Source organism: Scedosporium apiospermum (genome assembly GCF_000732125.1).
Source record: "Scedosporium apiospermum strain IHEM 14462 chromosome Unknown SEQ_SAPIO_0022, whole genome shotgun sequence".
Lineage (NCBI taxonomy): Eukaryota > Fungi > Ascomycota > Sordariomycetes > Microascales > Microascaceae > Scedosporium > Scedosporium apiospermum.
This window is the reverse complement of record NW_015971723.1, coordinates 365,200-381,321: the sequence shown is the minus strand read 5'-3', so window position 1 is coordinate 381,321 and position 16,122 is coordinate 365,200. Positions and strand designations below refer to the sequence as shown.

At 51.9% G+C, this 16,122-nt stretch overlaps 3 protein-coding genes and 1 pseudogene across 3 annotated transcripts; 1 reads left to right on the top strand and 3 right to left on the bottom strand.

The window, feature by feature from the left end:
* Positions 1-2,156: 2,156 nt before the first annotated feature.
* SAPIO_CDS0413 (Uncharacterized protein) lies at positions 2,157-3,639 on the top strand (the record flags this gene model as incomplete). Its single annotated transcript, XM_016783198.1, has 3 exons — positions 2,157-2,454; positions 2,533-2,648; positions 2,707-3,639. 3 exons carry the CDS (start codon positions 2,157-2,159, stop codon positions 3,637-3,639), a joined length of 1,347 nt encoding a protein of 448 aa, XP_016646398.1.
* A 6,725-nt stretch (positions 3,640-10,364) lies between these two features.
* Positions 10,365-11,243, bottom strand: SAPIO_CDS0412 (annotated as a pseudogene; the record flags this gene model as incomplete).
* Positions 11,244-11,608: 365 nt separating this feature from the next.
* Positions 11,609-12,835, bottom strand: SAPIO_CDS0411 (uncharacterized protein; the record flags this gene model as incomplete). Its single annotated transcript, XM_016783197.1, has 2 exons — positions 11,609-12,411; positions 12,499-12,835. The coding sequence occupies 2 exons, from the start codon at positions 12,833-12,835 to the stop codon at positions 11,609-11,611; spliced, it is 1,140 nt and encodes a 379-aa protein (XP_016646397.1).
* Positions 12,836-13,630: 795 nt separating this feature from the next.
* SAPIO_CDS0410 (Cellulase) lies at positions 13,631-15,868 on the bottom strand (the record flags this gene model as incomplete). Its single annotated transcript, XM_016783196.1, has 9 exons — positions 13,631-13,786; positions 13,858-13,914; positions 13,968-13,982; positions 14,081-14,208; positions 14,317-14,519; positions 14,591-14,671; positions 14,741-14,759; positions 15,074-15,708; positions 15,774-15,868. The coding sequence occupies 9 exons, from the start codon at positions 15,866-15,868 to the stop codon at positions 13,631-13,633; spliced, it is 1,389 nt and encodes a 462-aa protein (XP_016646396.1).
* Between the last annotated feature and the right edge of the window lie 254 nt (positions 15,869-16,122).

Here is a 16,122-nt window from a genome sequence, read left to right as displayed (position 1 = left end):
CAGGAAAGGATGAGCGTTTTCCAAGGTACGAAGTACACCACATCGATGATGGACATCGAGACAAGGGAAAAGGGAAAACATGATGGTGTGCAGATGTACCTCCCCGGAGAGAGACCTGGTGGAGCTAATAGAACCAGGGGCGTTTCTAGTATCTGTTCAGGACAGGAAGCCCGTTCGGCACGCCGCTCCAAGTGGTGGCGCCGTCACCGCCAGCGTCAGGGGATTCGGGAACGAGTGGCCGAGCAGCACCGGCGCTGGTGCAACGGCGGAGCCAAAGAAAGGTTTTTTTTCCTAATTTAGACCCCCTTTTTCCATTCAAGCCAGCCAATTTGTCTCGCCGCGAGCCCCAGCCAGGGCCATTGAATTGGTCTCTTTTTTGCTGGTCGGCGCATGATCCGACGGGACCACATCATCGAACCCACGATTGCGCACGTCGCGGCTCGTCGATTGGACGCTGGGGGTTTATTTGTTGAGGGAAGGAAGGGAAGCATCTTCCTGGTAGCCATTTAGTCTATATACTTGCGCACCTTGTGGGTGGGAAGCAGAGAATACAGACAATGGGTGTCCCGATCTAAAGTTTGACTTTGACCAGACCTTGGAGCTTGGGGGAACAGGGATGGATCAAATGGATCAAACGGGATACATTGCGCCTGCTCGAGAGAAACTAAGATTATCGAGCGAAGCGCAGGCAGCACTGGAATGGTTTAAATTGTCGCACCACCGTCGGTCGCTTTTTCACCTAGTTCACTAGTCGGTCTTTGTTGTTTAATACCGTTGAAGTATTAAACTATTACTTGAAAAAGAGGCTTCGATACGACTCTGGCCCGTGGTTCATTTATTTGGAGCGGGCATCCCCAACCCTTTGGTTCTTGAGTTGTTTCGGTTCCCTGGCCAGCCAACTTTTTGGTTTAATTTTATATATTGTTATTCCCTTTGCTTCATCGAGGCTTGCTTTCGCCCGTTCCGCGTCCGGCATCTCGTGCGTTGTGTCGACCGCTCGCTGCATGTAATATCTGTCCCGTCCGCCGATTCCTCTTCCTCGCCTTTGTGCCGAGATCGATACACCGACCAGAGAGAAAGCGGCTCGATCTAGAGACTGGCTCTAGAAACTTGATCTCCCCCTTCTCGAGAAGAAGCATATTCGACGTGTCTCCCTCCATCTTCGCCGCCCGTCCGACCTCCATGATCGACGTCCTTGCTTTCTGCAAGTTAAATTGACCAAGAGTGATCGACGAACAACACCATCAGTCGCGAAAACTGGCAACATCACGTCTTTCTTTTTCCTGCATTCCTAGACGTCTGGGCCCCTGTTTCTCATATCATATATGGAAAGTAAGGTATGTGTATGCCGTGCGTCTCCAAACGCGTAACCCCTTCTTTCGTCTTCCTACCAAGTCCTGTTTGCCTTCCCCCTTGTCCCCTTGTCGCTCTCGTCCGTGTCCTGCATCTTCTCCTTCGGCCGGGTCCTGTGCACATCGATACCTGGATCACCCGAAGTTTTGGGAGAGACTTATCGATTAAAGCTACATCAGACTCCCGTCTTGGCACTTTGTACCTTAATTCATCCTCCGCTCTTGTTGCTTTTGCTTCCCATCCTTTCTTCACCTTCGAAGACTTGTTTTCATATCATATTACCTCCTTTGTTCTCTTGCTTTCTCTCCTCTGCATGAATATTTCTCCATTTTTTTGGGTCTCGGATCGAACTGCCAGCTAGTTTACCTGCTCTGGGCTTTCGATCTTGTTCCACTCCCGCCCATGTCTCTCGCTGTCTTGTCCATTCCACTCGGGTCCCGTCCATCGCTTTTATACCATTTGATACTTTATCCCTCCTTCACCTCCCTTTCATTTCTTTACTCTTATACCCTTCTGCTCGTATGGTCTCGCTTAGTCTGAGGCAAAACATTACCCGGCAACGAAACCTGTCTTTTTCCCGTCCGTTATACTCGGTAATATATAAGTCTTATTATTGACACTTTCCACCTTGGCAAAATCTAGAAGCCGGGTATAGAGACGGTTTAATATTAAGAAAAACTCAACGGTCCCCCTACAAAACCTTAACGAGTCCTGTCCTATTTCTAGAAAAAGGAGCACCGCGAGTACCCCATTCACATCTACTCTCCATCCAGCAGATAACAGATCAAACGCAACCACCAACCATGAAGATCACCAAGAAATTTGACCGCGCCTTCCATTGGGCCGGCGAAAAGATGGGCTCCGAGGCCAAGACGAGCCACTCTGACGAATTCAAGATGCTAGAGACCGAGATGGCCCTGAGGATCGACGGCGCCGAGCGCCTGCACAAGTCTACGACGGCCTACGTCAAGTGGGCCGGGAAGCGGAACGAGGTGTTTGAGGATAAGGAGAAGGGGCTTCCGGGGAGTTATTTGGGGAGGACGATGGTGAGCCATGGCGAGGACTTTGAGCATGATTCTGAGTACGGAAACTCTTTGATTGGTATGTTCCTTTGGAGAGAGATATACTTGGGTGTTTGTGAATGATGCTCTGTGCTAACTGTGTGTTGTGTTCTTACAGCTGTTGGTCGGACAAACGAACGACTTGCTAGTATCCAGGAACAATACACGGCTGAGATCACGAGCACGTGGCTCGAGTCGCTCAACCGGTCCCTCGCCATGATGAAAGACTACCAGGTATGTTAGAAAAAAAATACAATCCCCCCAACTCACCTCACTAACACGCACATTCCAGGCTGCCAGGAAAAAGCTCGAATCGCGCCGACTCGCCTACGACACAAGCATCTCCAAAGCCCAAAGATCCAAACGCGAAGACTTCCGCCTCGAAGAAGAAGTCCGCTCCTCCAAAGCCAAATTCGAAGAAGCCAACGAGGACGTCCTCCGCCGCATGCAGGACATCAAGGAGGCCGAGACTGACAGCCTCCGCGAGTTGGGCACTTTTCTCGACGCCCAGCTAGATTTCCACGAGCGCTGCACCGAGGAGCTGAGACGCGCGAGGGAAGAGCTGGCGAGTGCTTCGAGGAGAGGGTCGAGTGGGGGGCGGGTTACGGTGTCACCGCCTAGGAGTCGGCCGTCGTTGTTGAATTATTCGTATAGCTCGTACACCAGCGAGAATTCGGTTGGTCGAGAGCAGCAGCATGTTTATGAGGAAGAGTATGAAGAGCCTGAGCAGCATCCTGCGCAGAGAATGGGCTCTGTACGTGTGTCGACGAGACGGCCGCCGCCAGAGGTCCCCTCGCGAGCGCAGACGTTCGGCAGGTCGAACTCCATCGTCGGACGATCGCCGCCCACGCCTTCGCCGAGCTTCGAACACCGCGTGTCTACGCACCAGATGATTCCCATCCCGACGGGCAACATGCGCGCGCAACTCCGCCCCGTCAGCAGGATCAACACCGACGTCACCTCATCCTCCTCGGGTTCCTCCTACTCGCGCGGTCATAACAACGTCTTCACCGACGGATACGACGACGAGACTCCCGACAGCGCCAGTCTGAGCCCCGAATGGGGTCCGTCGGATCGCTGCGCGAGTCCCGCTACGAGCCATAGTAGTTGGAGCAGGAGCACGACGGGGAGTAGTTTTGGGCAGAGGAAGGCGCCGCCTCCGCCTCCGCCTTGTCGGTCGAAGAAGCCACCGCCGCCGATTCCACCGAAGAGGGAGTTTTATTAAGACTATGGGGAGGTTTGTTATTGTACGATGGGGTGAAAATGAGGGTCGGTTTACTTTTATGTTTTGGGACGGCCCTTTATAAATATGCTTGCTGGTCATGACATTTGTAATACTTGGGATAAAAGTTTCATAGGGGTTGGACTTCTTCTTTTGGGTTGGGAATAGGTGTTAGGCTAAAGAATGTGAATCCAAGGGACGAACACGCCACGCAATTCTGGTGGGCGTAAATATTTCTGTGTTTAACGAGCTGTCTGGGCTTTTGAGTGATCTTAACCTAAGACTTGTGAGATACCGTAACCTGTTCGGAGGTGTTAATCTTCCGATGTAATGGGTGCATTCTAAGGTAGAGTGAGGTTCAGGTGGCAGACCGGAAGGAAACGAAGCATGTTATTCGACGTAGATCAGCTCACGCATGAAGATGAAGGTGGAGGTGGGGATTAAGACATGTCTCAAATAGCCATTCGGTTCATTTCGAGAGCTTGAACTTGGATCCCCTCAGCCTTCGACTCCTCAGAGAACAGGACCAGCTTACGCTCTCCAGACCCCCTGGAAATAGGAACCGGGCAGACCAGTCCCGTATACAAAGGTATTCCACTTCAAACTGTTGATACCTGGATTGCATTGCCCATCAGCACCTAAAGTACCAAACAGCCCGTGGCAGTTGTACGTTTGCTCTTCTCTCCGAATACGGAGACGACTGAAATACATCGATATCTTCAACAAGGAGGCTTACGATAACAGGATCTTCAGGAGAAATCAGGAGAAATTGGGATTCGGGTGTAGCCCCTTGATCGGAGGGAGGGAGGGATACGAAGAAGAGGGGGCTTGAGACCAGGAATAATGTTTTCCTCCTTCTCAAGCAAGCATTGTATGTCGCAAACATTCATCTACATGTGGGTGGAGTAACCAACGCAAGCGTTTGCAGACCACCCCTATTGGATCGACTTTTGTGTTTGCCAGGCATCTCCAACCACATTGATCCATTCATGTAGTTGGAGAGACTTTGGCAGCTCTGGCACTCCCAGTCCCCTCATGCGATGGATTCTGGGAGTCTATAAAAAAACCCCTCTTTCCTCCCCTCGTCCCAGCTTTCAAACTCTCCTCCATCATCTCACCTATGCCTGCAAACTCTATCCTTCCTTTACCTTGGTCTATCCATCTACTCTTCACTACGCTATCGAGCTCCGACTGCAATCGTGGGGCAGGAAAAGGAGACAACATCTGGGGGCCTGGTCGTGATTGGTCTAGGAGAGGTAACTATTAATCCCCACCACCCGATGACGAAGAGATCGACGACCAGCTCTAACGACTAGACCTATTGTCAAAAAGGGGACAAGGGGAACTGCCAGGTGGTCCAGTTCTCCAGCTCCTCGAAACACCCAGCCATCTTACACCGCGACAGGAATGGCCCGGGTACCCGATATATCGATTCATCGTTGCCTCGAGCACTTAGACCCACGACGGATCCTCTTCTTGCTAGCGATTCTCGACAACCCTCTGCAGGACGACAAACCGAACATCCCTGTTGAAGATTCGGGCACGGTTATATTTGGGTCAGAGCAACTGGTGTACTGTCCCTGGCAATATTTAGGCTTGAGCCTGGCCGCTGTCGAGGGCACTCTGACTCGCCACCCTCGAAGAAATATACAACCCGGAAACCCACGAGAAAGTAGCAAGATATCGTTTGCCGCAGGAATATCAGGACGGACGAAGACGACATCGAGGCGTGTTCATCCGCCTCTTCTTCTACTTTTATAACGTTATATGCAAGCGAAAAGCACCTTCTCCAAATCTCTTCCATATCCATCATTGGTGTTCATCCTCGTTGAAATTAAAACTCCAATTAGACCCTGTCGAGACCTCGCTTGCAAGATGCTTCAGTTAGAACCCATGATTCTAAGCGGGAACGAAGATCCCAGAAGCTGTCTGCACCTTGAGAGATAACCAGCTGAGTCTCCGGGGATTCACTCTCTATATAACTCTACGGTGCACTTCCGCAAGATCAGTAGCGCCCTCGATGAAGTCCTGGCGGGAGTTGGCCAGCTTCCACGTCAAGGCCGGGCATTCGAAAGGGATACCCAGGAGCTTATCAACCTTTGCTCGGCTCCAGCGTTAAATCTTTTCTGGTAATCCCTGGAATCAGTTCTCGTTTCCCATCCTTATATCGCCATCGCCGTCCCCTGTCGTTTCCCCCGAACCTAACGCTCCGGCCCCCGACGCGGTGCTTGGGTGATGCCGTGCCAGCGATAACTCTGGCACCTCGCCCAGTAGGATCCCGCAAAGTACACCCGGGTGAAGAGGCTGGCTTACTGAGGAAAAGGCCCATCGAAACCCTTCAGAAGGAAAACTTCGCCTGGAAGGACAAAGGGGTCAATTTGCCCATAAAGAACCTCGTGGCTGCTGTCCGCCCCGGCTGATCAACGATATCTTAAACGGCGAACAATGCCAGATAATATCCAAAATTGTTCATATATACCACACGCGCCTTTGGTGCCCTCGGGCAAAACTGCCATTGCACGGTCGTCAAGACATTGGCAGGACTTCAGCCCGTTTTGAAGATATCGACACAAACTTCCATTCATTCCTCATTTTATATATGGACACTACTTACCCGGCAAGAAGCCATCCCGATGAGTCTCCCGGCCGGCTCCCCAAGCTCACACAGCTCTGTTTCTGGGACCCTTAAAAAGCATCAGCATGCTTTTGCAGAAATATATCGACGACATTTTGCGTTGCGCCCCCTCCCCTCTAAGGGCACCGATTAGCAAGAATGTCTCCTTCTCGCCGCTCAATTGCAGCCCAGTTTGAACACCACCACCACCACCACCACCACCACCGCGCAGTCCATTGTACGTTGCCATTTCCCTCCCCCCTTATATGTCGCTTTCCTTCGCGGTGCTAACTCCGCTCATGCTCCGTAGGATCAAACAATAGCCCTCAGGAAGTCTTCGACATTTCTCTCTTCCCACTCGTACCGATTCCGAAACGGTTCGTCTTGAGCCATTCGGCAAAATTCAGGCGCCATTGCTCTCATTGACGGCGACGCTCGTCCGACTGGAGCTGGGCAGCCCTTGATTTCTTCCGAGTGCTTACTGCCTGCATGTGTGGTTTCGTCTCTGGAGATTACTCTTATATACCCGAAAGAAGCTCTTCGTCCACCCTCTGTTATGAACAGAGTTGCACCTGCAGGTGCTGAGGTGCACATTTGCAGATATATCCATCAGAAATCCCGATATAAATAGGGCCATTCTTAGGCAGAGCGACAATGTTGAGATGGCCCTGGGTTTGTTCCGAACGGATATACTCGAATCGAACTTCTATATACGCCAAAAGGCGATAGAGGGTCTCATTGCCCGGAAAAATAATAGACCTGTTATCACCTCTCGGTAGGTTAAACGTGGTCTCCTCAATATCAGACCTGTTGGTGATAAATACTCCTTTGCCGTCACGAGTCTGGCTTCTAACACACAAAGGAGAAATCGAATGACTGATAAAAACGCTTGATAAAGACGCCCGTAAGTGCAAACTAGAGGACAAGCAGCGAAGGCATAAGAGGCAGGAGAGGCAGAATAACAGGCCGGTGCGTATGATCTGGGATAGGCCTTGGCGGCACACCATCAAGGGTTGTGTCTGCCGACCGTGAATGAAGTTGCCCACTCTATCTTTGCAGCCATTAGACTGGTATAATAGATAGCATGAGAGCGATGAAGGATGGGAGAATTTTAGGGACTGTGACAAGCGATTGAGAAGAAGTTCGAATGTGAGCTCGACTGCTTCTACAACGGAGGTTGCGCCTGTCTCTACACAGTTCCCCGGCAGCTCTGGGCGATGAGTGCGGGGATGCAGAGGAGCCTTGAACGCATTCAGCCTACGGCTAGCCCTCTCGAAAACTGTCTTCCTCAAGTTCTCTCACGTTTCCGAGCGTCGAGATCTGGAGATGAAAGCACTCGAAAATATATATAGGCCCTATCATAAAGAGCGGGCCATTGGCAGCCAAGATCGTATATACAACAATGAGCTCCCAAAAGGATACGATACGACGGTCTATATATCGTCAATGCGGTCGATTGATTCGTCAATTCCACGGAGGCAAGTATTTCCGATACCAGGCTGGTGTCCCCATAACGATCCATTTCAATATGCCGCAGGGCGATTTCGACGACCATCTTATCCGCATTCTTCCAGGGGAAGATACCCATCTCCTGTTTACCAAAGTGTTCCCTCCTTAACGCTATCTAGACCACGATTCTCTACGTTTTCCTAGCCGAAGTAGGGAGACTGTCCGGTCCTCACGCGGCCAGATCTGTTCCTTCGCGAAAGGTGCTGCTGTCTTTAGCATCTTGGTTTTTATCGGAGAACATTCGATACAACTTTGCGAAGAATGTCCAGAGCCAGTGGATGACGGCCTCAGCTATATATCATCACGAAGGTTCATGGTATCAAGTATCACGCATACTTGTTGTGGAATGCCCAGAGAAACCCAATGCCATTCGGGTTGGCCAGGCAAATGGGAAGGCGGATCGAAAGCCTGAAGTAACAGGGTTGAGACGAGCATATCCTACTCTTAGCCAGTTAGAGTATTCTCCTTCCGGTTTCTTTTTCATATACGATTACTCTCTACTCTTTCGCCCGACTCTGCCCACACCGTGACTTTCGGGTGCGCGCTCTCTATGCGCAGCTTCCCAAAGGCCGCTCAGCTCTCATTTCAGATATTGCCGCTGAGGATATATGGCACCCATCCATGCGAAGGTGCGAAGAATCCTGCGTCGTTCGTTTTTTGTGCCGCGGCAGATGAGAATCAGGAAGTTCTTCACTTTCAAGCAGTTCCACAACGCACAGTTGGAGCCTCCTCGCTGCGATCTGTCCGGCTGGTAGAGGCCCGAAGGCATTTCCTGGGGATGATATAGCTGGACGGTGTTGACAACCGACTGCACTTGAAGATATTCGAGAGGAGGCCATAGGCAACCTCGGTCGCCACCTGGAGAAGAGTGCGAAAGCACGCCGGATCCCACCTCTCCCTTCGATGAATCGTAAAACCTTGCGCCTCCTGGTGGAAGCGCTCTCTTCAGAATGTGAGACGGCGGCGACGAACGACATGGCAGACGAAGACACCCCCGATGCCGATTTCCTGTCCGGTCTTGTGGATCAGACGTCACTACAATCATTCATATCGCAGTCGGCCGAAGTCATCAATGCCGCCCCCGACGACGCGCAGGCCCGAGATGCCGAGGCCCAAGTACAGCGTGCGTTTACGCTTTTCATCGGTCATGAGTCAATCCCCCGAGGAATCAATCGTCGATTTGCCGCGTTAGTATATACAAGTTTAGAACGATGAAAGGGCGCCAAAGCCATCAGAAGTTTGTCTGATGTGACAGGCGTGGGAGGTACTTCTAGACCGTTGAGCACAGTCCAGTTCGATGTACTGGACGCCGATGACGGCACAGAGAAGGTATCGCATGAACAATCAACAATGTTATATATGTTCCAGTCTCGTCAGCCAATATCATCAGGATAGGGCACTGCGCCGTTCGGGCATTTGACTAGGACTGGAGGACAAGCTCTCTCGTCAGACGCGGCACATTGGAGTTATTTAGAAAGGTCATTTGGAAGGACTGACCCAAACGTGCTTGGCGTGGATTTGGCCCTATTGCCGAGGCGAACGTATAGACGTCTTCCCGAAGAGTTGGGGAAGAGCAATGAAATCGTCCAAGCAGTGTCGACGACTATATATTTCACTTTCACAATCCAGTGAACACATGGCATCCCTTGCCGACATGTCGTCTGGGAATATTTAAAGCAGAAGATGCCCCCGGAACTAGAAGTCTCTTTCACTGCCACTGGTATTGGGAGCGCGATTTAGACACTGCTTGAAAACAGCATCACCATATTGTCCTCGATCCTCATATAGCTAAGGCAAAAGACTGGCAAAAAGGCGCAATTACAGCCCAGAGCCATGTGCAAGATAAGGGCCATAGAGTGACGAGTACACAGCATTAATCGGGATTTAAGCTTGCAACACCACAGGAAAAGTCAGAAATTGGCCTAGAAGTAGAATATATAACTCCAGGAGTTGAGTAATCGAAAATGAGGATATCTACGAACCTGATCGAGGATGGGGGCATATCGAAATGTTGGCAACGAATCTTCTCGTCTAGTTGATCTTACCGGGCTTGATTCATGCTGATGGCGGAAACACTGCTACTATAAAAGAACACGAAGGCAGCCAGAGTTAGTTTGAGAACGTCGTGGATGAGATGTTGAATGACGTGGAAGAGTTGAACGAACCCGTTTCGTGAGAGGAGAGATCGTTCGGGACCAGATACTTCTTCATCAAATGTATACAAGCTAACCTTCTAAGATGCACCCATCGATTTCTACACAATCTTCTCTAGCTTCTGTTCCCAGAGTCGCCCTTGACGGGTTCTGCCTCGGATCTCCTTACAGTTTCGCCGCCCGCACAGTGTTGATGGGTTCACATTCATGAGCATAGAGCGGCTTTTCCGTCTGTCTAAACGATCGAATGCACCTGATTCCATTTCGGAATATTCTGAGAATGGCTTTGCCATTTAAAAGACCGAGGACCCTAAGCACCTTGACACAAGTGTTGGACTAGAAACAGTTGGGGTAAAGCGTGCATCGCTGACCTGCTCCATTTATGAGTTGTTGGTCCCGACTCTATGGAGGGGATATTATGAGCAGTACTACCATACCCTAAAGTCCTAACCTCATCGAAACCCACCAGTGCGTCTCTCCGCAAGAACTTCCAACGCCCTACAGGCCCTCTCGATCACCGGTGTGATAACTTCCATGTTCTCCAGCGCAAACATGCTGAAATGATCCCCCTTCGCCGGAAGCACATCCCTAATCCATCCCTTCCTGTACGCTCCCCATCCAAGCTCCCTATCCGCTCGATGAACGTCCAACCCACTGACGCCCTTTTCAACCTGACCATTCGCCTTCCAGGTCCAAACAGGGACTTGATCCTTTGCCTTGATCAGCACCGCGGGGGGCAATTCGTCGAAGACGGGTAGGGTCCACGCGCGAATCATGGCGGGTGCCTGATTTATGCAAATGCGCGACAATTTCTGCGATTCCGTCGCGTCCGGTCCCAGCGGGGGAAGAGAACTCGACAACGGCGTGAAAGGCGTAGATGGCACGGGTGAGACGGGGTAAATGCTATCAATGAGCAATAACCCGACGACTTCGACGCCCACTTCCTCGTTGCTACTCTTGATGTCCTCCAACTCCTTCATGACCTGCAGCGATAAAAGCCCACCGAGCGACCAACCCCCCAATAGAATCTTCTTCCTTTTCGCCCTCCCCTCGCCCCGCCGCTCCTCCCGTCCGTGAGAAGGGAAATCCGGACTCGCGACCAGCTCGATGATCATCTTGGCGTAAAGCGCCGCCATCTCCGGGATGCCGCCCTCCCATTTCTCACCCGCCCAGAATTTGGGGTTGTGGATTCCATAGAGGGCGCGCGGAATGGTGTCGAGGCAGTTGTAGGCGAAACAGGTGCCGCCTCCGTCGTGCAGGAGGATGATTGGGAGGTGAGATGTGGGGTGGGAGGGATGTGGGGGTTGGATTATTTCGGGGTTGTCCAGCATTTTTTTTCGCGCAAGTCGTTTCGTGCAGTTTCTTGGGCGCGTCTGGTGAAAGGCAAATTCGTGTTACATTTTTAGGAGTGATGGATGAGGTGTTTTTGGGAAGTTGGAGATAAGGAGTGAGGTTACATGAGGTTTGTGATGTGGAGGATGGATGACTGAGGATGCTGAGCCGCAGGGAAATGCGAGGAAGGCGCGAGCCAGTAGCCAGCTAACATCATCCACATCCCAGTAAGACATCTACGATTGGAGAGACGCTCCGAGCAATGCTGACACGTACGGCTCAGCCCCATATGCAGTGTGAAAAAGCAAATGTTTCTAAGGGTATCGAAAATCTAATATTGTTTTACACGGATCTGTAGCGATTCCTATCGTCCCGCCACGTATCCATGAATCTTCCACAGTTTCTTCTGTACCGGTATTGTCTTTACTCGAGCGACCACGGCCATGGTATTGTCACGGAAGATGGCCGAGCCTCGCCGTAATCTAGCGAGATGCGGCGCCCCAAGAATAGAATGGAGGTTATGGACGGGGAGTTTGGATCCGTACACACCTTTCACATCCAGGGTTGTATAGGGCCTTGGAGACATCGAGTCCTCATCAGTCGTCTCCGCACCCTCCCCGTTCTCCGCGGCCTGCCTTCCCGCCCACCAAAGGATGCATCCCTTCATTTTGACAGGTTCAGCATCAGCCCATTCCTTCACGGGCACAATAAACAACTTTCCCTCCTCCTCCACCGCCTTCGCCAGCTCCAACAGATCCGCGACAACCTCGTCCCTCATCATCCCCAGCACAGCTCGGTCCATACCCTCCTTCCACACCGGAGGCCTTTTTCCGGGTAACTTTTGAATGTCCCGCGACCGTGGGCTCATGAGCCTGCCTGATATCCATGAGCGACGCAGCGGTTTTATTTGACCTCGGCACATGACTCTCCTGTGGGCAAGCACGTAGCTCGCAGGACCTCGGCGACCCTCGACGACGTTGAGGGTGCTATTATTTTGAACGAGTATGTCGGACGACGTAGTACGCGTCTTCCGGGTGAGTTCGCTTGGCATCCACCAAGCTGTTTGGGTGGCGGGATTGAGGACGGGTCGGAACTGTTGCAGGAAATATTGGGGGAGTCGAGCGCTTGTAAGGGCGCAGGCGCGGATGGGCTGGGCTAGAGCTTGGGCTGCCAAGGTACGGAGAGGTTAGCTAGATGCTCAGGCAACTATACCCTAACTATTGCAGCGACGATGTGGCAAAAAAAAACACGAACCGTATATGTTCTTGGCAAAGAGCCTCCGCCATCTCCCAGTCGGCTGCGGCTTGGGGCTCTCCTTCGGCTTCGTAAATCGCTGCGCCGTCGCGATCCAGTTAGGGTTCATGACGGGCGATAGCGGCAGCGTCCCCGCTGCCGTCTCGACCGTTTTATTCTCCGCATCAACTTTGATCACGCCTTCGCTCTCGTCTTGTCGGCGAGCTCGGTCGGCAGCTTCCAGGGTGGGCATGCGACCTCTTCGAGGAGCTTCGTCCGAGTACGCGTGTGTCCGGTCATAACGGCGGGCGAGTAGGCGCGGTCGCGGGAGGTTCTGTATGAAGGTGCATTGCTTCATTGCCGAGCAATTGAGCATCGGCGGGTTTTAGAGGAGGAATAGCTGGCGTCCAAGATTGGTTTCGAGCTTGTGGTGGATTTGATTCAGACTGGAGATTTCATCAACGCTTTAACTCAAATTGCATAAGACTGAACTGGACTCGTTTAATAGAACTTTTTTTTTTAATCGCATATTCCCCAACTCGACATCATGGAGCCTCACTCACTTCACTTCATTAAACCGAGGATGATATTGTACTGAAATATTGGAATCACTGCCCCAACAAGATAGAGATGACCTAGGGATTAAAATTGGCATCCCAACTGGCCCAGGACTGCGTCTTGATCCCGTAGATTGTCCTGCCCAATGTGTAGTGGCATGAGGAACCTCTCGAAAACCCAGCAGACTCGAGAAGACCATCTGAGATCAATTGATATTTTCTCTCGGTGCTGCTAGTAAATGGTAAAACGGGCAGGAGAATGGCGTATAATGGTGGCGTTCAAGATACTCAGATGGAGCGTGGGCTATACTACTGAGTCGGCGACGGGTGATGTCATTTACAACGTCACTTGGCATTTCCAAGGGCCATCAATTTCCAGCCAATATGTACTTGAATTTATTGACCTCTCCATCTCTTGAAGTGGCCCTATTTTGAGAAATATATACAGAGAATAAATCGACGTAGCTAATTCGGTCGCTCATTCTGTTTCCATCGTCCAGTGACTTCCATCAATACGTCGCCCACCGCCTCGAACTATCTTGTCCATGATTCGTCCTTCACCATCCAGCCGCCAATACTTCCGGCCCGCTCATTACTTAGAAAGCAGGGTTAGCATTCTGGAGAATGTTAACAAAGAACGCCTGGAACCATTGACCAGCCTCGGGTGCTGGCTTGTGGGCGGACGCGGCGCCGCAGTGGTAGTCGTATCGAACGGCGCTGGTGTCCGAGGTTCCGTCCGATTCACCAGGAGGCTGCATCGTCATTTCACCAAATGGTCAGTAAGCGGCCCACTAAAACGGGTAAAAGTGGGGCGGTTTCTCACCTTCACCCAGACGAAGGCATCGAGCAAGTTGTGGCCGGTATTCGTCGTCGGACGAACCTAGAGAGGTCAGAATCGACTCAATCTTCATCTCAGATGCAGAAATAACTTACTCCGGCGCCAGATCCCTGGACATTGCACCAGTCACCCCACCGTGTGGATGTTAGTATGACACTGTATATCGATACTGTGTTTTGTGTCACATCGAGTCGGGCTGGGAGCTTACCTCGTTCTGGGAAGTTGGCTGCTTGCCGTTGCGGCTCGTGTCCATGAGGAAACGAGCGGGGAATCCGGCAGCTTCCAAGAGAGGGCTGAAGGCCTCGATGAAGTGCTTCTCGTCGTAGTTGGGGTTGGCTGGTAGACGTTAGCTTCAGAGGTCATGTTCCCGAAGGAGGGTTGGGAGGTGAAGAAAAAAAAATAAAAATAAAAATAAAAATGGAGAAGAAGGAGGCAAGGACATACGGCTAGTGTAAGAGGGAGCAGAGGAAAGGCTCCAAGCGTTATAGTTCGAGACATTGGTTACGAGACCTCGAACAGACTTGGGCTTTCCGGCGTCGCGGTAGATCTGGCCAAACAGCTCGGCGGCGGGTCCGATGTTGGCAGGCCAGCCGAGCCAACCAGCGTGACCAGCGTCAAGGTACAGAGCAGTGTTGGGAAGAGAAAGCCTTGCACAAACGATCAGCTTCTGTTATAAAAGAGGGAGAATTCTAGCTGCAGACCCCGGGAAAGATCTTACTGCTTGAGGGCGTAGATGGTAAGCTCCTTGTAAGTGCTGGCGGCGTTGGCGCACTTCTGGACGTTCATGTTCGTGACCATGCTGCGGAGACGATTAGTACCCATCTTAATCCTGAGGACTTCGTGGGGTGGGTAGAGGGTAAGATATTACTTGGCAAGCGAGTCGGGTTCTGTCGCGATTCGGTGTTAGTCAGTACGGCAGAAGTGGCACAAAACTGCAGAGCTCGAAAGAACAATGGCAAAAGAAAGGCTGGTGGAAGGGGGGAGAAGAGGAATGAGGAGGGGAAATAAAAATTGAAAAAAAAAAAAAAAAAAAAAAAAAAAAAAAAAGGAAAAGAAAGAAAAGGAAACGAAAAGTTGGAGAGGAGACTGGCTGCGGGCAGTGTTGGAGTTGAAGCCGGAGCCGGAATGCGGTGTGGAGTCGTCGGAGTGGAGAATTCCGGGGCGGCGTGGGGCAACAGAAGGGGCGGACGGAGCCACTTACCAATAACCAAAATGATGCGGATATCCGAATACTTGATAACATTGGCGCGGATGGAGTCGATGTAAGCCTTGTACTTGGCAACACCGCCGTCGGCGATGGAGAACTCTCCATTGGAGGCAGCCGCGGCGCAGTCCCGGTCAGGAAGGTCATAGACGACGAAGATACCGGCGTTTGGAGGGTTGGCACCAGCATTGTTGGCGGCGCGGATGTCGGCGAGAGCGGATTCCATCTGGGGAACCTTGGCCTGGGTATCCATCCACATGAAGGACGGAACCTTGGCGATGGCCGAGGCCTTGGCAACGAGCGTACCCGTGAGAGACGGGATGGCGAGGTTGTGGACCTCGGAGGAGTAGTAGGCGTTGGCCCACATCTGGACGCCCGAGAGCGGGTTGCCCTCCCAGGTGGCGGTGCCGGAGCCTACCGGGGGCTGCGTGGTGGTGGTTCCGGGAGCCGAGGTGACCCGGGTAGACGAAGTCTGGATAGGGCCCTGGGAGCTCGTGGTTCGGCTGGTGGTGGTGGGCTGGGGAGCCTGAGAGTCGGGGAGACATTGGAAATACCAGTCGTTTTGCTTGACGCAGGTGTTGCCGGAGGCGCAGCAGGTAGCGCCAGACCAGCCGATACCACCACATTGGCCCCTGGAGAAGTTTGTTAGTCTCGGGATTCTCTCTCTTGGAACTCTCTCACAGGGATATGTCCTTACCAGACAGTCTGGCAGGCCTGACGAGCCTCGAGGGGCACGGCCAAGGCGGCCGAGCCGAGGGCGGCGGCAGCGAGGAAGAGGTTCCTAGCAACCATTGTGACTATGTTGCCTTTCCTTGTTTCGTCTCTTAGGATTTGTAGAGCAAGCTTAAGAAGGACCGAACCCGATGGAGAACAACGAACAAAATGAAGACGATGGGTAGGAGCCCGGTCTCCTTTTATCATCGAGCCAAGTTGAATAAGAAATGGCGCCTTTTGAGCATCTCATCTTAAAATGGAGCTTCTGGGAGAGGTATCGGATCGTCGGAAGACGTTTGAAGAGGAACTCCATCTCATGGGTCCATTCCCCA